The 21,045-nt window shown below is 26.8% G+C and overlaps 1 protein-coding gene across 3 annotated transcripts in view; it reads left to right on the plus strand.

Moving 5' to 3' along the window:
• The window catches only part of LOC109596530 (cAMP-specific 3',5'-cyclic phosphodiesterase-like), a 229,574-nt gene that overhangs the window by 8,749 nt on the left and 199,780 nt on the right, over nt 1-21,045 (plus strand). For 2 of the 3 annotated variants that reach the window (XM_049967672.1, XM_049967673.1), the window contains exons 2-3: nt 1,830-1,959; nt 2,274-2,391. In XM_049967672.1, coding sequence (XP_049823629.1) covers nt 1,833-1,959; nt 2,274-2,391 — 245 coding nt within the window. In that variant the 5' untranslated portion in view covers nt 1,830-1,832. Of the gene's footprint in view, nt 1-1,829; nt 1,960-2,273; nt 2,392-10,268; nt 10,288-21,045 lie in introns of those variants that run through there. The other variant, XM_049967671.1, reaches the window with a different exon arrangement.

Here is a 21,045-nt window from a genome sequence, read left to right on the forward strand (position 1 = left end):
ATACACCTGCAATTAATGTGAAAATTCGTTCTACAATATGCTCGTGAGTATTGTGTTCGAAATTTCACTCTTTGTTACGAAATTACGTTGCTCCCTTTCAAAGGGATTAGATGGAAATACGAAGTTTTAAAGTATTTATTTGTTTTAATAACATACTAATTAACAACTGGGAAAACGTGGAAGAAAAGGGAAAGTTTTAACACGTCTTTCTCTGCACAAAACTCATTGTTCAAGTACTTCATTGTTTTCATTTTTTGATAAAAAACACTTGAAACTCATTTAATAATAAACATTTATTGGTTATGGGAAAAATCGATTAGTTTTCGTTTATTCACACGTTATATTCAATTCACACCGTTGCTATTTCCTCTTTAAAGCTCCGTTATCAGAACCAGTCGGAAATTTATTATTCCTCGTATTCTGTTTATTCTAATCACTGAACATTGTAACCGAATGTTCGACGATTATTTATTTTACATTGTCACACACATTTCTAATATGTGGAACATGCTACAACATGTGAAAATTGTAATTAGCGCACTCAAACATTAATCATTTCAAGTACTAATTCACATTTAAAGCATGCCATCCAATGCAATCACTAATACACGAAGTGTAATGAATATATCAGGCGTGTCATTTCTAAATATTTTTATCCTTTATTTAGGCTATAATATATTTGTATTTAAAATAATTACATAATAAAAATGTAGAAAAACTTGTAGGAGGTTAAAACATCCTGATAATTTATTAAGTATTCAAACTTTGTTCTGGTACAGCTCCAAAACTAAACCAGGTGTGTCATTCCTAATATTTTTTATTCTTTATTTAGGGTATAATATATTTGTATTTAAAATAATTACATAATAAAAATGTAGAAATACTTCTAGAAGTTTAAAACATCCTTGTAATTTATTAAGTATTCCAACTTTGTTCTACTACATCTCCAAAACTAAACCAGGCATGTCATTTCTAATAATTTTTATCCTTTATTTAGGGTATAATATATTTGTATTTAAAATAATTACATAATAAAAATGTAGAAATACTTCTAGAAGTTTAAAACATCCTTGTAATTTATTAAGTATTCCAACTTTGTTCTACTACATCTCCAAAACTAAACCAGGCATGTCATTTCTAATAATTTTTATTCTTTATTTAGGGTAAAATAATTACACAATAAAAATGTAAAAATATTTCTAGGTGTTTAAAACATCCTATCAATTTATTAAATATTCCAACTTTGTTCTGCTACAGCTCCAAAACTAAACAATCAAGCAAACTAAAATGATAATAGAGCCGTTTCGGGCTTATTTATCGCCACTGTAACTCCCAACCCAACGATTTTTTTTCGTCGAACTTGACTAGGAGGATAATTTAAATGGGCGTGCATTAGTCTTAAAATATGAATGGGAGCGGCGAATGTCGTTAAAGCAATCCGCCGGGTTAATCCTGAATTCTGTCCGCCACCGAAACCTTTTAAACCGTATTATCCGCATGTTCGGACCGTAAATTCCTGCCGAAACTGGCAAAGTGGGAAGAAATGTTCGTTGCGCCCGTTTTTTTTCTTTCTCTATCAGAAAACTAAATTTTATTAAAAGTCTTTTGGTGGTCATTATTTTAATGGAGTCCTTTTTTGGATTTAACTGAACTTGTGTGTGGATCATAATTATCGTTTATCAAAACAGTTAAAAGTAATAATTCTGCGCATTCACCATTTCTATAAGAATTTTATTCCAGGTAAAATTAACGAGTGGTTTACAAATCAAAAACCCATTATTTATTTTAATAATAAAAAATATATTAGCTGATCAACTTTTTTGTTGCAGAAAATGGCAATGACTTCCATAAAATTTAAAGTGACGAGGGAGGACAGCGTCCCGTCATCTTCCGGTGGCGCTGGCGAAACACTCACCCCTCATTTGTTGGCACCCAGAAATTCGATTACATCAGCAACAGGTAATACAGTTTTCTATGTCTTCTTCTCAAGTTGCCAATATAGCGCACAGATGTCTCCCCCACCGATTTGTATGGTTTCTTCAAATAGATAGAATAGAGAGTTATAGATTTCTCTTTTTAAATAATCCGTTTAAAGAATTATAATACAGAGTATGCTTGTACGACTTATAAATTCTAGGTTCAAAATTGATTTTCTTTATATTAAATTTAAATTCTAAAATATTCTCTTTTCATATTATTTTTATATTTTATTTTGGTAATAAATTTTTGTTTTTCAGTGCAAATTGCTTATATAATATAATATATTTATTTAGAATATACGTCGAGAAGAAGGCGCCCGATGACTTTAAAAATAATGCCCCGTTTGAGTCTTCCAACCCAAAGCACTTCAGCTCCAACTTCAACGACCGAAACCGAATGGCCAGAAGCAAGGTAATCTTTTTTCAATGTTTAATCAATCAACTCGATTTTAAAATCAAACGTTTTGCCTTCATAAAGAGGGACAGGCAATTATAAAACGTGCAAAATATTTTGCATTTGTCGCCACTTGTGCTTTTAGCGATCGGCGTCGATTGAGGGATCAAGTGGAGCACGCCAATTTCAATGCAATTTGAATTTTGTCGATTCGCACAATGAACGATAATTGAACGGAAAATGAAATTGTGCCCGACACCAATTAATATTCCGCATAAGATACGTACCCTCCATTCACCCCGCAGTAAAAAAAAACCCACGTGTACGTAAAAACCGACGAGTATATATGAATAAATGGGGTGAATTTCAAAGGGAAATTTTTTTCTGGGCTCGTTTTTGTTGTGCTTTAATAAAAAAAATATTTTGTGGTTTCAAAGGTTGTAAAGCGTTAGTCGATAAATAATGAAACGTTCAAAGCGAAATTAAATCCGTCTGCCTGTTTAAAAAAATCCTCATATGCATCTTTAAGCTTATGTACACACACAGATCTCACGTACGATTTTAATCAAGCCACATTAGAACACAATAAATCTTTGTTGGGTGTGCGGTTTTTTTTAGACCGAGGAAAGTGTCTTGAAGATGAAGTGATTCCCCAAGTGATTTTACGTAGACGTTAAGGCAAGTTGATTAAAAGTCAGCCACAAATCCGCCAAACTATTGATGGATTTCATCCACGAAGATTATATCAAAACGGACTGGAAAAATATTTTTCCATTCAAAATTCGTCACGCACGTCGACAATTTTATGCTGGTCGCATTTGTGATTGATTAAACTTTTATTTATATCTGCGAATGTACTAAAAATATTATTGCTTAATGTGTTCTAATTATAACGTTTAAAAGTTGCTTAATTTATTAATTTAATGTATCATATCACCTAAGATTTATTAGATTATTTTAAAAAGTTAAATACTTAAAAATATGCCACTGTATGTACAATGTAGAGCAATTTTAAAAATATATAAATTGCTATATATGCAAATCTAATATTATATAATTTATACCAATTATGAACACACTGTAAAAAATATATCGGTGAATATTTCTTGTATTAAAAATAATTCTGTTAGTTGCAAATCAAAAAACTAAATATTCAGCTGGCAAAAAGAGTAGAGCAACATTCTACTAAATGTCACTAATCTCTACAAAATTCACAATAATTTTTAATTTTGCAGTATATACCAAAGTAAATTCGTGGAAAGAAATTATTTTCTGAATTAAAAAATTACTGATTTTATCACTCTTCCAATCCGTTGAGATGGAATTTTATATGTAAGGTGACCTATTCATAAAAAGTTTAACCGAAAGTTTACCATGCTCACTGTCAAACACGGCAACAGGTCGGTAATGGTATGGGACTGCTTTTTGGGATTTGGATTGGATCCCCTCTTTTGAATAGAGTGTATTTTGGATCGTTTTATGAATAAAGAAATATTGAAGAACAACATGGTACACTATTCAGATATAAAATATGTCACTAAAACATTATTTTTTAACAAAATAATGACACGAAGCACACTTCAAAATATTTGGAGCATCGGCTTTTCAGAGAAATAATAAATTTTAGAACTGGCCATTTCAATTTTCCGATTTGAAAACTTATGAGGGATAGTGTACAACAAGACACAAGGAGTATAGTAATCAGCAAAAATTATTGACGGTTCTGCAAGAGGTCTGGCAAAATATGGATTCAAATATTATCGTCTATCTGTTACTTTCCATGAAAATAAAGTTATTCGTAATAATAGTAATTTTACAACATATTAGTTTAGAATTAATTAAAATATTAATTACAAATTATTTGTAGTAATAAAATTTTAAATAGCATTAGTTCCTCTACTTTTTGCCAGCCCAGAACAAATAAACATCAGTAAAATTAAATTCTTTATTTAATTGTTAAATTTATAAAGGAATGTTAATTTTTAATATATATTTTTTGAACATAATAACCAGGACAAAAATTATTTGAATTTTATAGGTTTAAATTTCTAAATTTTTATAATCATAAGTATGTACTGGCAATTCATAAGAAATAAGAAAGAATAATTTAAAATTAAATTTTAGAAAAAGTGATTCTAAGCATTTCTTGGAACTATTACTTGTGAATCATTTTTATTGTACAAATTTCTTATTACTTAAATTTTAAAATTTCATAAATTTAATTTAATATCTGCTCTCGAATTTCGTCCAATATTTTATTAAACGAATTCCAACGCAAAATTATTTCGAGTGTTATTCTTATTAATATATTTTCTGAATTAATATATTTTTTGTAAATCTCATAAATATTTCATTTATTTTTTGCAGAGTAGAATTAAATTTTTGTGTCGCTTTGTTGTGTTATAAAAAAGATAAAATATTTGCTTTGAATTACATTAAAAAATCTATGATATTTGACATTTGAATTGACCAAGAAATTAATTTTTATAAAGGCCTAAAATAAAGTTTTAAAGGAAGTTTATTGAACTTTATTTTAAATAAAACAATGGAGTTTCAAAACTTTCTAAATAGGTATAATAAATTTATTCCCTCCAAATTATGATATAAAATGTGTAAAGGTTCAGAAATTTACATCTATTTATATAATTTCTAATATTTATATTTTAAAAAATATTAATACATTTTATTATTATTATTATTTATAATATTTTATTTTTTTTTTTGTAAATTATTAATAAATATTAAAGAACTTTATCACTTATGATTTAATCGTCTTATTTGGACAGAACAAATAAACCATCTCGTAAAAATGATTAAAATCTTTAATATTTTAAAAAGTTACATTTATATTTTTCAAATATTTTTTATTTTGTTGTAAATTACACATAAAATTATTTAAAATTTTTCTGGCTATATATATATATATAAATATATATAAATATATATACTATTGCTCATATGTAGAGCAACTATTAAAAAACATAATTATTTTATTAAAAGAACAATTCTTTTTGATTTAAATTAATTTTATAATTATACGATTATATTATAAAAGCTTTTGATGTTTAAATTTTAATTGTTATAAATATTTAAAATTCTAAAGAAAAATTCGAAAAAATTAAACTAGCATTTTTTGTAACGTATTAATTTCAAAATTATATTTAATGTATAAATCTACTAAAATGCATTAAATAATTATAAACTGTTTGATAGTATAACACAAGAAAAAAATACTATTTTTAAAATTTATTCAAGTTTTTTATACATAATTTGTAGAAAAAATTAAATTAAGGCAAAAAAAAAGAAATAAGACAAAAACACGCATTTTTCTTAAATTGTTCATATCTTGTTTAAGTAAAAAAGTCTTAAGAATTATTAAAAATATCAGACATTTTCCTAATTGGATTAAGATTTTAAATTTCGCTCTGAAATTCAATTTGAAACTTAAAAGTAATTCCTGCGGCGAACCTGTTATTGACTAACCAAAATTCATAAAATTTTAATTAACTATGTTTTAAACGTGTTAAGATACACTAAAAAATGCCTCAACTTAATTCAATTCATATAGATTATAATTGTCATATAATTTTAAACAAAATAATCAATATTACATAAACCATAGAAATTAATTTTTTATAGTCTCTGCATTGTGTGAAAGTAACACAGATTACATGGTTGATATTTTGCACATAAATTGATTTGGTTCACCATTCAGTAAAGCAGACAAAAGACTTTTTAACAATAACCCGATTGAGCAACAAAACCTAACACAAAAAGAAAAGAAAATTTCCTCTCACAAAAAACGTTTGCTTAATAGAATTTATATTAAAATTCGAATCTGGTAGAAAATAAACGGAAATAGTTGTTTGAATAATGTCGTAAATGTAGAGCAGCGATTTTTCTTTCACCTGTCGGAAAATCGAGCAAACCCTCCCTACACAATCTACATTAAGACATGCGCGCTGAAAAACCACGTGGAAAAACAATTTTCGCCGGCAGTTTTCGACGCGCGTCCCGCCATCGCTCACCTGTACTCGCGCGGCGTCGCGACGCGTGTTTGTATCGTGTTTTTAGGTGGGAAAACAGCACGTTACCAAATACTAGTGGAGTAATCAGTGATTGTGCGGCCCGCGAATTGTTCTGACCAACTTCTTTTGTGTGATTCAGTGATTGAAATAATAAATGAATAAGAAGTGGTGAAAGTGTAAATAAATCTGCGGCTTTGTATTATTAGAAAATTAGAAAAACGGAAAATAGGGTAAAAACCTTGTCGGAATTCACGACTGGTCTTTTGTTTTAACAGACGATGTTTTAATTGTATTTGCGACACGCTTGTTTGTTTTAATATTTTACAATGTTACAATGTTTGTTCGGCGTTTTGTAAAGAGTGAAATTAGATTTGTAGGTGACCAAGATTTGAATCTCGTTCGTACTTTCGTTTTTATTGATCGTTTTGATTTTCAACATGTTCCGCAATCTAAATGGATTTTTTAATGAGTTCTACATTTATTGTAATTAGGAAATATGAAAATTATTAAATTATAATATTTTTACATGCATTTTTACATTATTAATAACTTTATTTGTATATTTCGATAATTTAACGTTAACTTGCTCTGTAATTTCAATAAAATTTTCATTAATTTCTATTTTTATTGACTCTAGAAAAATTATAATTATTTATTAATTTTAAAGAATTTTACTTTTACATTTATTAAATTATTATAAGTAACATAAATTATTATAAGTAACATTTGATAAAATGTGAATTTACCGCATATTTTTGAACTTTAATATTTACTTCAAAGTAATAAAACTATATTTGGAACAAACAGATTAAATATAATTGTTTTATTTTATCCTTTTGTCAATTGTTGTAATTGCGTGCCTGTTAATTTTATACATTTTAATCCTGCTATAATTAAAACGCTGATATGAAAATATTCCCGTCTCGCATAAAATTCATATTATTAAATCGATTTTAGAAAAAAAACACTGACCCGAAAATTATTCCGAACATGAAGGCAACGTTTCACTCGTGAATCAGAACCTTTTTCTCGCTCTGATGACTTTTCTAAAACCTCGTTAAATATTACTAGAATTTCGGACAAAGAGATAAAATGTCCGTTTTAATTTAATTTATTTTGAGCTGGCTTGTTGTCAACCCGAATGACACAACATTATTGTGATGAATACATGTTTTTTTAAAATAGATTATCAGTTATTAATTTTAGAGTTCCATCACGGAGTGAATCTTCAGTTGAAAGTGCATGTTAAAATTGAATTTATTAGTAAATTTTGTGACATTTATTCCACACTGAAAAGGTTCCACTTTATTACTATCCGATGACTCAATAAAATTTAATATCTGCTCTCGAATTTCGTTCAACATTTTATTAAACGAATTCCAACGCAAAATTATTTCGAGTGTTATTCTTATACTTGTGAATTAACATATTTTTTGTATATCTCATAAATACTTGATTTATTTTTGCAGACTAGAACTAATTTTTTGTTTTGCTTTGTTGTGTTATAAAAAGATAAGATATTTGCTTTTAGTTAAGGAAATTTCGACACGGAATTAATCTTAAAAAAGAAGTCATAAAAATTTAGTAATTCATTAATTTTTTGTTGTTTTACTACATTAAAAAATCTATGATATTCGACATTTGAATTGACCAAGAAATTAATTTTTATAAATGTGTAAAATAAAGTTTTAATAAAGTTCTAAATGATTTAAAACAATGGAGTTTTAAAACCTTCAAAATAGGTATAATAAATTTATTCCCTCCAACCTGAAATAAAATGTGTAAAAGTTCAGAAATTTACATATATTTATATAATTTCATATTTTAAAAATTATTAATACATTTTATTATTATTAATATTTATATTTTATTTTTTTGTAAAAACCTTTTTATAAACAATTCACAAGTTCAGTAATAATTTATTTAAATGAATATTTTAAAAAGTTACATTTATATTTCTCAAATATTTTAATTTTAACAATTACTAAAATATATTTTTTCATTTTTTATTTTGTTGTAAATTATACATAAAATTGATTAAAATTTCTAAAAGTTGGCTTTTACTCGTATATAAATATATAAACATATATATTATAAATATACAATTTACAAATTATATAAAAGCATGCCATTTTCTAATATTTAAAATTTTATAAAAATGTTTAAATTTTTATTGTTATAAATAGTTAAAATTCTAAAAAAAATTCTAAAAAATGAAACTAATACTATAAAATCGTAAAATAAAGTTCTGAATATTAAACTTTATTTTAAATTAATTATGTTGTTTTGATCAAATTAATTGTGTTAAATATTTTCTTGTGTAGAGTTTCAAGTTGATTTCACATGTCACTTACATAAAAGCCTTTGATGTTTAAATTTTTATTGTTATAAGTATTTAAAATTCTAAAGAAAAATTCGAAAAAATGAAACTAGCATTTTTTGTAAATTATTAATTTCATAATTAAATTAATTAATTTTTTGTTGTTTTATTACATTAAACAAATCTATGATATTTGACATTTGAACTGACCAAGAAATTAATTTTTATAAAGGTATAAAATAAAGTGTCAATAAAGTTCTAAATGATTAGTTACTATACTTATTTTAAAACATCTAACAAGTTGTTTTAATCAAATTAATTGTGTTAAATATTTTCTTGTGTAAAGTTTCAAGTTGAATTCACATAAAATTACTTAAAATTTGTGAAAGTTGGCTTTTACTCGTATATATGTTTTTGAAGTGCACTCTAAGGTTAAATTCCGAACTTAAATTGGACAAAATTAAACTTTTTAATGAACATTCTTGACCTAACTAAAACTAACTAACCAAACCTGCAACAAGAAAACTAAAACAAATTAATAAAATGTAATTTTCAGCTGTTACAAAATTAAAAACCCTCGTAAAGTAAAACGTATTACCATACATTAATTAAATTCAGATTAGTATTGTCTCTCATACAATAGCGGATTTGCCTTTGAAAAGACACTTTTAATACGGTTTAACTAGGGGCTCAAGAAACGTGTATAATCAAAATAGATTCGTGTCGATTTATGTCTTGGAACGACCAAATATTTGTCTTGAATTATTTCGGGATTTAGTATGGCAAACATGTTTATTGCTAGTTAGCATGGTAAATATTCATTTCGTATCAACATCATCAAAGTGCGTTTAGGAAGTTTATGGGTTCCTAATTCAACAGTAATTATTTTATAATTTTAAAAAAAAAACATTGCTGCAAAAAATTGTTTGCTTTTCCACTTGAGTTAAAAAATAAATAATGTATATATATATGTACATATATGATAAGAATCAGTCGATAAAAAATAGTCTGCACAAAACACGAGGAATAAAAATCCCAACTGGGAATTAACGAACATGACAAATAAAATATTCTTGTTTTTGTTTTTTGTGTACTTCATTCGTTACTTTTACTTTATAGAATAGTCGATTCAATACCTCTTTATCATCGGGCAAGTTAATTTTTTGTGTATAATAAAACAAAAAAATAATCTCTATAGAAAATGGACGAAACATCGACCATTAAAAGTGACCAGTCGTGAATTAAACCCAATCAAAAAACAACAAAAGCGAATAGCGGAAACGGGAAAACTCAAAAAACGATGGCGACATCCGCCAAACTAGAGGTACAAAAAGAGATCGCCGACCGTCTCGAGCAGGATCACAGACGCAGACACATGTTGTCGGTGCGCGGGAACCGTTCGTGTTCGGAACAGGGACCGCATCCGGGCCACCACTTGTGGGGCACACGTAGATCGAGGAAGAGGACGTCGGCGCCCCAGATGGGCGCGTCCAGCGGCGGCATGAGGACCGCTCTCATCCTGAGGTCCAGGAGATCGTGGCCGGTCGCTCCGGTAGCATCCACAAGGTATGATTTATGGGGATCGATTTATTTTGCCGAATACACACAGTGATACAGATATCAGAATACTAGATAGATTTAGCGGTCAGATTTTTGGTGTATAGTTTGGAGACTAGCAAATTATTGAAAATTTGGACAAAAATGTTTACCTTATTGATTAGTATAGAATATTTTTTCTCTTTAAACCACTGCTAGACAATTGTACGAATGATCACAAAGAGAAATCGTAGAGCTAATATTCTAAGGCTGTTTTGACGTTTGTGGTTCGACGTATTACTGACTCCCTCACCCGTCGCTCAGGACCTTCTTGAGACCATGCTCTCCAATTTCAAGGGGAGCTTCGAGTCCCGTTCATTCGATTGCCATTTCCATAAACAAAATTTTGTTTCTCAAGCCAATGATTCTCTCCCTATCAACCATACTAAGATTACTAAAATTTGTACACCTCACACATTTCAATTTTACAAAAAATCTTTTCGACAAACAAACTTCAAAATTTAATTATTATTTGTCCCCATATGAATAAATCAAATTTTGTTAAAATTGGTTCACTGGAACTGTGCCCTTTTTTTGTCACTGAGTATAATTTGTTACATGACAAATGAATGTTATGGACGTTTTGTTTTGAAAATTACAATCCAGCGTAGCCAAATAAACAGGTGTAATTATCAAAACATACACACAATGTAAATATTAATATTTCCCAAGTAATAAATACTATCGATTATTCTTCGGATTATTAATCTTTTGTCCACTTTTATTCTAGAATGTCTCATTAATCAGGAATTTCATATTCCCCCAACAATTTTTAATTAATAACGAAAAACGTGGTCCTTTTACGATTGACCTTAATTCAAGCTTTGATTCTATTATGAAATTTAATTTATCCATCCAGTTTTATAAAAGTCACAACGTCTAATTAATCAGAAAATTGGTTGAGAGTAAAATGCACAATTTTATTAAATTACAAACCTTTTAAAAGGAAACAAATTTTATTCGACAAACATTCGATTCGGTTCAAACTTGTTCGTCGAATTTCTCGTTAACCCTCAGTTTCTGGGACCGAATAAATGAATAGAATTTCCTTTTCCGATTGCATAGAATCGCTCTAATCAAAACTAACAATGCTTAATGCTTTAAATTTTCCTAGAATCATGTTTTATATAAGTGAATGTTAACGGAAGATTGAATTAAGGAACATAGAGTTAATTTATATTATATCGTACTTGATACAATGTTGTAGATTTAAACGATCTTAGTAATAATTACAATTTACGATTTATAAGCTGATGCCTTCATTAAGATTCGAGTCAAGCGATTCGACACTTCACCACCTCGTTTTGTACTCTGGCGGAATATCTATCTGACATACAATGTTTTGCTACTGATTTATGTCTATCCTAAATGAAAATATTAAATTTCTGTGTTATATTAATTTACAATTAAATTATTTATTATTTAAAATCTTTAATATACTATTTAAATTTATTTGCCAATCATACAATTAAATTTAACCCAAATTTGGACTAGAAAAATATTAATTTCCTCGTTTTGTAATTGTTGTGAATATTTACAAATCTCTTTGTCAATTATATTAACTGAATCAATGCAAATGAATAGATCTACAATTATGTTCCATTTTTTATAACCATATTAATTGAGATATTAGGTTAATATTTATAATTATGACCGAAAAAAAATTTGACGATGAGTGGAATATACTTTAAAATAATCCTGGAGAAAAATAACGTGTATTTTCATATAAAATAATTGTTTACTAAAGGGAAGGGGCTAATTAAAAATGGAATAAAATGCAGACTTTGATGTTCGTCGTTTTTGAAACTCTCGTCTACTTCCGTTTATGCAAATGATATCAAGCATCAATTCTTAAGTAGCTCGTTTGTGAAGAGTTGGTTAATTATAAGGAGAAAAGTATTCATTTTCATAAAAGCGTTATAGACAAAATTAATTAACAATATCATTTTATTTATAGACGGTGCTTATTAAACTGGATGATCGCATTAATACAGTCTATAAATCACAAATTCAGACGAAAAAAGGGAAAAGAATTAGAGAAAACGAAACGTCCGCATCGATTTTATGGACGGAAATTAGTAAAAGTTTCTTAATCATTCATATCTATATTAAATTTTTTTTTTCTAATTGGATTAATCTTTTGGAAAAATAAAACGTTTGACATTGTCTGATTAAAAAATGTGCACAACTTTTTATTATATATTTAATATACAAATATATACAGATTTTATGATAAAAGTTTTTAAAAAAGTACAAAAGTCGGTCTGATATAATTAATTATTTAAATTTATTGAAATAAAAAAAAAACAATGAAATCAAATATTATTCTTTTAATGACAAAAATTAAAAAAAAATCTTCAGTAATTAAAGGTTTTTTTATTATTTTTAAAAAATTATAAATTTCTAAGTCTTAAAAATTTAAAATATAAGAAAAACATAAAAATTAAAATAATAAAATATATAATAATAAAAAATAATAAATAATTAAAATTATTTTAATTACTTAAATTCTTTTTATATTTATTAAAAATTGTAAGTATTAAAAAAATATAAAAATATTTTAAGATTATTTTTTTTATTTTATTGCAATATAAACTAACAAAAAAGCATCTTACCTCTGATTTGATCGATTTAGTTGTACAAATCAAATAAATCATTTCTTAAAAAAGGCTTATGTTATGTTCTTTACAATTAAAGGTATAATTTTTCTAGTGTACAACAAAAATGACGAAAACTTTTTTATAAAAACTTCAAAAGTTAATAATTTAGTAATAACCTTGTAAAACTAATATTTTCAAAAGCTGCATTTATATCTTCTCTAATATTTTATTCAGCTGTAAATTATAAATAAACTAAATTCTAAAGATTTATTCGTCTTAATTGTACAAATCAAATAACTTATCTATTAAAATGATTAATAAAAACATGTTTAACACTTTAAAAGGATATTTTTAATGATTTGCTTAGATTTACAGTTCCAAGAGTCGTATTTATATATTTAACAATTATCAAAATATATTTCCTATTTTATTGTTGTCAATTATTAACTTGGCTCCTAAATTTTTAATAGTTTCAATTACAGAAATGAAATAAATCATCTCTTGAAAATGTTAAAAATATTGTTATTAAAAGATTACTATCTAACTAACTCAAAAGTTAATAATTTATTTAAATTAGCATTTTCAAAGCTTGCATTTATATTTATTCTAATATTTTATTTTAAAAATTATCATTAAATTATAAATAAACTGACATAAAAGAATTTTACGTCTGAAAATTTGATTTTTTTATTGCACGAATTTCTTAAAACTGATGAAAACATTTTTATAAACATTTCATTAATTTTTTCAATACTAAATTATAAATAAACGAACTTCTGAATATTTACTCGTCTTAAGTGCACAAATCAAATAAATTATCTCTTAAAAATGATTAATAAAAACATGTTTAACACTTTAAAAGGATATTTTTAATAATTTATTTAATTTCAAATATTAATAAAATAAAAATGTATTTTAAACTAATTTAACTTCACGAATTCTTTAAATATATTTTTTAATATTACGACATTTAAATATCTTCAATGATTAAAAGAAAAACATAAATAATCAAAATTATTTTAATTTCTTAATTTAAAAGTAAAAAAAAAATTAAGCCTTACAAATTTAAAATATAAGTAAAACATAAATAATTAAAATTATTTTAATTATTTAAATTCTCTAAATGTAATGTAATTTTTTAATGACCAAAAAAAATTAAAAATTATAAAAATGGTTATTTATATTTATTAAAAAAACTACAAAAAATATTAATTTAAAAATTTAATTGTGCGTTAGAAAAATTAAAAAAATGTGCGTGGTGTAGGTAAATAGAAATCCTAATTGGATAAATGTGGGTAAATTGTTTATCCCCTAAACCGTTAAATCTGGGTACGGTTGTCCGTTAAACAATGAATGCAAGTGGGGTAAAACAGCGATCCTTGAACCCACCGTCCCTCCGTTGAACGGTAATCGATAATCCTGATGGGACTCTCGTTAAGCAGTCCGTCTGTCAGTTTATTAATAAAACATTCCGCGCGGTCACCCTCGGGAAAGGGTGAGGATTCCATTGTTTCTGCTCACTTTATTGGTGTCGTTAGTTCTGTTTGCCAACTTTTCGTTAGTCGGACGCATTTAAAATAAATCTGACATGGTCCCACATCTTTATCCCTTCACTATTCACTGTATTGTTTTCAATCATCCTTATGTTTTTTTAGGAATGGTAAATTTGATGTTGAAAAATTGAACCAATGTCTGGGTTTTATCTTTTGTCATTGAATATTTATTTGTATAGTTATTTATTTTATAATTACAGAGAAACTACAAATAGCTCGGTTTCACTTGTTCAAGCACGAAATCGCATTAAAATCGTGTTTATTCGTTGAATTACACATAAATGTAATTTCACAAATTCAATTTGGTTTCAAACGCATTCGAAAACATTCCCCATCAATTAACACCCGGTAAAACCCATCCAGGTCCATTGTTCATCTATAAAGGCTAAGTTTACGTGTCGGTAAACTATCCGGGAGTTTCGGGTAAGTCGAGTGACATTATTAAAGTTGTAAACACTTCCTGCGAGATCCTTGAACCTGTACAATGCGTCCAGATCAATAAAACCGCCACCGATTCGAACTCTCTGTCTATCTGTCTGGCCCATTGTGGTGGTTTACGTTCCCGATTTTCAAGAGGAATCACTACCCCCCGATGTCCGTATTGTAAAGTTGCGTATCGCGAATTGATTTCTTCGCGTCAAGTCGCGAGGAAGACGGCTTTATTTCGCCGACTCCGTTCTAAATTTAGCGGGGCATAAGGGTAAATAATTCTCTTAGTGTTTAAAGGAATCAAATGGACTTGTTGACTTTCGGAACGAAAATAAAGCTTTCAACGTAATAACATCCGGTAATTACTGAATAAATAATAAGTTTTTTATATAAACTTGCTAAAAGTATAATAAAACAGTTTATTTTGATTGTGATCAAACAATAAAAACATTTTCACAAATATTTAGATGTTTATTTTTATAATTTATATTACAACATATTTATAATATAACATAATTACATTTTTTCTAATAATAACATAATTTACATAGTTTCTTTTAAAATTTTTCTTATAAATTACAAATAAACTGACTTAAAATAACTTTTTTCTAAAGATTTTATCATCCTAGTTACATAAATCAAATAGAACAATAAACACATATATTTTTTTTATAGTTCAATCTTAAGGATTTTTGAAAGGAAATAGGTATAATTATAATAAATTTATTCCCTCTAAACTATGAAATAGTGTGTAAAAGGTCAGAAATTTACATATATTTATATAATTTCTAATATTCACATTTTAAAAATTATTAATATATTTTGTTATCGACTTATTTGCACAGAACAAATAAACAATTTCGTAAAAATGACAAAAACCTTTTTACAAAAAATTCACAAATTCAGTAATAACTTATTTAAATTAACATTTTAAAAAGTTACATTTATATTTTTCAAATATTTTAATTTTAAAAATTACTAAAATATATTTTGTTTATTTTTTATTTTGTTGTAAATTATAATATAATTAAACTAACAAAAAAGAATCTGACCTGAAAATTTTTCGTCTTAATTGCTTAAATCAATTAAATTATTTATTATAAATGATTAATAAAAACATGTTTAACACTTTAAAAGGATATTTTTAATAACTTACTTAGATTTACATTTTCAAGAGTCGTATTTATATATTTTTTAAAATATAATTTTTAAAAATTATCAAAATATATTTCCTATTTTATTATTGTAAATAATAAATTTTGCCCCTAAATTTTGCAATAACTTTGTTAAATTTATATTTTCTAAAATTGCATTTATATCTTATCTAATATTTTATTTAAAAAATTATTCAAATTTATTTTTAATTCTTTCAGTTGTAAATTATAAATAAACGAACTTCTACTAAGATTTATTCGTCTTAATTACACAAATCAAATAAATTATCTATTAAAAATGATTAATAAAAACATGTTCAACACTTTAAAAGGATATATTTAATAATTTACTTAGATTTACATTTTCAAGAGTCGTATTTATATATTTTCTAAAATTTAGTTTTTAAAAATTATCAAAATATATTTCTTATTTTATTGTTGTAAATTATAAACTTGGCCATTTGGATCCATATTAGTACTCTTACAGAACTGTCAATAAATCTTGCTGATTGCTGTACTCTTTGTGTCTATTTTTGTTGTTCACTATTTCCCATAAGTTTTCAATAAAGTTTAGATGGCCAGTTTATAACATTAATGTTTTCCTTTAAAAGCCACTGTTTCAAATATTTTGAAGTATGCTTCGGTGCATTATCTTGTTGAAAATAAAAAAGTTCTAGTGACATATTTTTATCTCAACATGGCACCTTATTTTTCTTATAAAATATTTCTTTATAAAAAAAATGAGCTATGATACCCTCTGTTTAAAGGAGAGGACCCATTCCAAATCCCGAATAAACAGTCCCATACAATAGTTTCAATTATAGAAATGAAATAAATCATCTCTTAAAAATGTGAAAAATATTGCTATAAAAAGATTGCAATCTAACTAACTCATTTATACGAGTATTAAAATTTTCAAGAGTTATATTTATATTCTCTATAAAAATTTTGTTGTAAATTTCTAATAAACTGTCATAAAAGAAGTTTACCACTGAGGATTTAATCGCCTCGGTTGCACTAAACAAATACATCATCCCTTAAAGGCGAAATTAAATTAAAAAAAAAACACCGTTAATCCCGTTTTAATGAACAACACGACGCCGCAACAATTTTTTCAGTCCGTTTATTAGACGTTTTTAATGTCTCGCATCTGCTCGACGTGTATTACTTTTCGCGGAGCCCGTTTTAATTTTACAATCCCGAAATGCAATTACAGTTTCAACCTACGGCTTAGTTTTAATTGGTTCGTACATAAAACATATCGTTATCTCGTGTGTACTCAAGACGCCGATTCTTTTTATACCGCGAGCGTTGAAGAAACTCACGCTCGGACGAGCGGAAACTCGTTCATGTCTCCACATATTCTCCTTGGGAGTGAGGTGAGATGACTTTTTTCATAATCACTGAAATTGTTTTAATAATAGCGTGTAATAAGTTCGAGAACATATTGGGAAGTTTTCCAATAATACATTAAAAATGAAGTTCGGATAGATCTGAGCGTTATTCGAAAGAGATGACTGGGTAATTGATTGTTATATCCAGCAGTTGATGAAATTCATTTCGGATGATTTCCTTTTTGGTCCATTTTAGTAATATGCTCCAACTTCATTATCAATCGCTACAGTTCCTGCTTTAAAGCGAACTACAATCATTCACACGTTCAATCAATAATTTAATTAAACACGAGCAGTAATTAACTGACAATTAATCAATGTTTTAAAAAATGCAATTCGGATTTTATCTTTTAGCTTTAATTAGTTTTAAATTCTTCCTTTTAATTACCATTGTTTTTATTATAAAATACGACTCAAAAATGTATTATCTTCTTTTAAATAATAAATCAGAATAAAGAACATATTAAGCTTAACTAGAAATTTCTGTCTAAAGCTGTTAGTAGTAATAGAAAATGATTACGTCGGATTTTCTGCTAGGGGTGACTTTTTAAAATGATACAAAATAAATCGGAAAGGTGACAAATGCGGTTAAGGGTTCGACGATCCCTTAATGAACTTCCATTAGGACTAGGGAAAACGGAGGAATTGTTAATGTATATTTAAAGTTAAGTGGTCATATGTCAGTTTTTTATGGTTTTATGAATTTAAAACAAATATTTTTATACCTATAATAAAGGTTATTATTATAGCAACTTTTTATTTAATATGAATTGTAAAAATTAAATATTAATTTACCAATATTATTTTACATTGTATTTTATAAACAATTATATTATTTTTTTATTCTCTGTAACATGTTATGTTTTTGGATATATACAGTATTGGCGGAAGGTAGAGCAACTTTTTTAAAATTTAAATAATTTTTGTCCTGGTTATTATGTTTAAAAAGTGTTTATTGATAATTAACTTCCCTTTATAAATTTAACAATTACATAGTAAAACAATATAAAAATGAAGAGTTTAATTTTACTGTTTTCTTTTTGGGCTGGTAAAAGGTGGAGCAACTTATGCTATTTAAAGTTTAGTTTAGTTAGTTTTTTTAGTTACTACGAATAATTTGTAATTAATATTTTAGTTAATTCTATACCAATATATTGTAAAATTCCCATTATTATGAACACCTTTTTTCACGGAAAGCAACAGATGGTCAATAATTTGGATCCATACTGATTACTATAATCTTTACGTCTTATTTTATTATTCACTATCTCCCATAAGTTTTCAATGGAGTTTAAATCGGGAAATTGACATGGCCAGTTCATAAAATTATTTTTTTCCTTAAAAGCCACTGCCTCAAATATTTTGATGTGTGCTTCGGGTCATTCTCTTGTTGAAAATAAAGTTTTAGTGGCATATTTTTATCTGAATACGGTACCATATTGTTCCTCAATATTTATTTATATATAAAACGATTTATAATACCCTCTATTCAAAGAAGAGGACCCATTCCAAATCCTGAAAAGCAGCCCCATACCATTACCGACCTGTAACTTTTAGTTAAACTTTTCATGACCTCATCACTCTAGATCGCTCCTTTCCAATCATTTAAAGTCCAGTTTAAAATGGATCCGGTAAACTCAACTCTGTCTCGTCTGTTCTTCTCTGATAGTAGTGTTTACTTGCCTGGCCTTCTCGCATTAAGACCCCCATATAGAAGAAACATTAATTCCAAGTTGTTGTCTCAAGTAGATCTTTTACTTTGCTGTTTTTTCTTGGTCTTCTAGTTTTATTTTTTCTTTCCACCTTACCAAATATGAAAATTGTTGTAAAACACGCGTTATAATCGAGCGATATTGATATTTTTTCATCGGATTGAAAGAACGATACAATCAGTGATTTTAATTCAGAAAATATTTCTTTCCAGTTAATTCAGTTTACTTTGGTGTATACTATAAAACTAAAAATTAGTGTGGATTTTGTAGAGATTAGTGATATTTAGTAAAAATTTGCTTTACTTTTTGCCAGTCGAATATTTAGTATTTTGATTTGTAACCAACAGACTTATTTTTAATACAAGAAATATTGACCGATATGTTTGTTTACAGTGTGTTCATAATTGGTATAAATTATATAATATTAAATTTGCATATATAGCAATTTATATATTTTTAAAATTGCTCTGCATTCTGCCAATATTGTATATACAATGGTATGTTTAATACAAGAAATATTCACCGATATGTTTGTTAATTGTGATAAATTATATTATTGCATAATAATTTATATATTTTTAAAGTTGCTCTATTTTTTCTCAATACTGTACAATGAGCAGTTTTAATTTTGAGAAGAATTTTTATATTTTTAACATTGACATAGATTATATATAATTATTAATTTTTGGAAAGCTTGATTTCTTTTGGAAACTCTCACTTATGGTATCTCGAATTTATTGAGTATAAGTATATTATTTATAAGCAGCACATTTTATGAAAAAAGTCTCGTCAGAAATATTTTATCATTCGTCAAAGAAACAAAAAATTAAATAAAAAAGTTTCTACCAAGTTTCTACCATATTTCAGGAACCGTCACAGATGTCAAAAAATGAGATTTGTGGCGACCAACCTTATTAAAAAATTGAACTCTGGTCACTGTCTTAAAATTGTCGTAAGAGCCAAACTCGATCAGTTTGGGACACCATGTATATAACCTTTATTATCATCATTGTACTGATTGAGATAATGAGCTCCAAAAATAATTATATACACAATATTCATCAATGTTTACAAATGATTATTTTCGTTGTTTAGTTAAAGTTAATGGACATTTGCGTTTATTAATAGAAATAAATTTATTTGTTTTATGCAACATTAATTATTTTATATAGATATTTTCTATTGTTTATATTTTCTAAACAAACATCAGATTCGCATTTTATTTCATCGTAAAATAGTTAATTGCACCCTCCATAAATTTCCATCTATTGTTAAATTTCTCTATTAAAAACGTCGCGATTTACAAGCATTTAATAAATAAAAAAGTAGGTTAAATATATTTAGTAAATAAAGAGTTAAAAGTGGTTAGAGAGTTAATTATTCTCTTGAGCGGTTCAAGAGCCACTTATTCTTGGAAATTATCACCGGGATTTCCTGATGGACTGTTAATTAATGGTATGATTGAGACTTGTCGAAAGTAAATTACTTTAGAGTCATTCTGAAAGCATCCCCGTCATGTTCAAAACTGAGGTAATTCTGTTGATAATTGAGATTCGAAATTCGTTTCGCGTTAAATAAAAATTGTTGACGGTACGTGATAAAAACGGGCATGGAAATGTTTACTTAACGGGACAGGAATTACACACGTGCGAACTTGTTCTCGTGTCTTTTGTAATTAACGTTTTGCAGGAATAAAAGACCTGAAAATAGGGGGCGAAAAGGTGCAAACTGTCTGGTTTGGAGCGTAAATCATTTAGTGCTTCCGAAATTTTCTTCTTGAGTTCGTGTGTCGGATTGTTGCAGGAATGAAAAATTTAATACTATTATATTTTTCTTTTGTTGTGCTGCTTTGAATGTAATTACATCTGCCTACAAAATTCAAATGT

Source organism: Aethina tumida, chromosome 5 (genome assembly GCF_024364675.1).
Source record: "Aethina tumida isolate Nest 87 chromosome 5, icAetTumi1.1, whole genome shotgun sequence".
Taxonomy (NCBI): Eukaryota; Metazoa; Arthropoda; class Insecta; order Coleoptera; family Nitidulidae; genus Aethina; species Aethina tumida.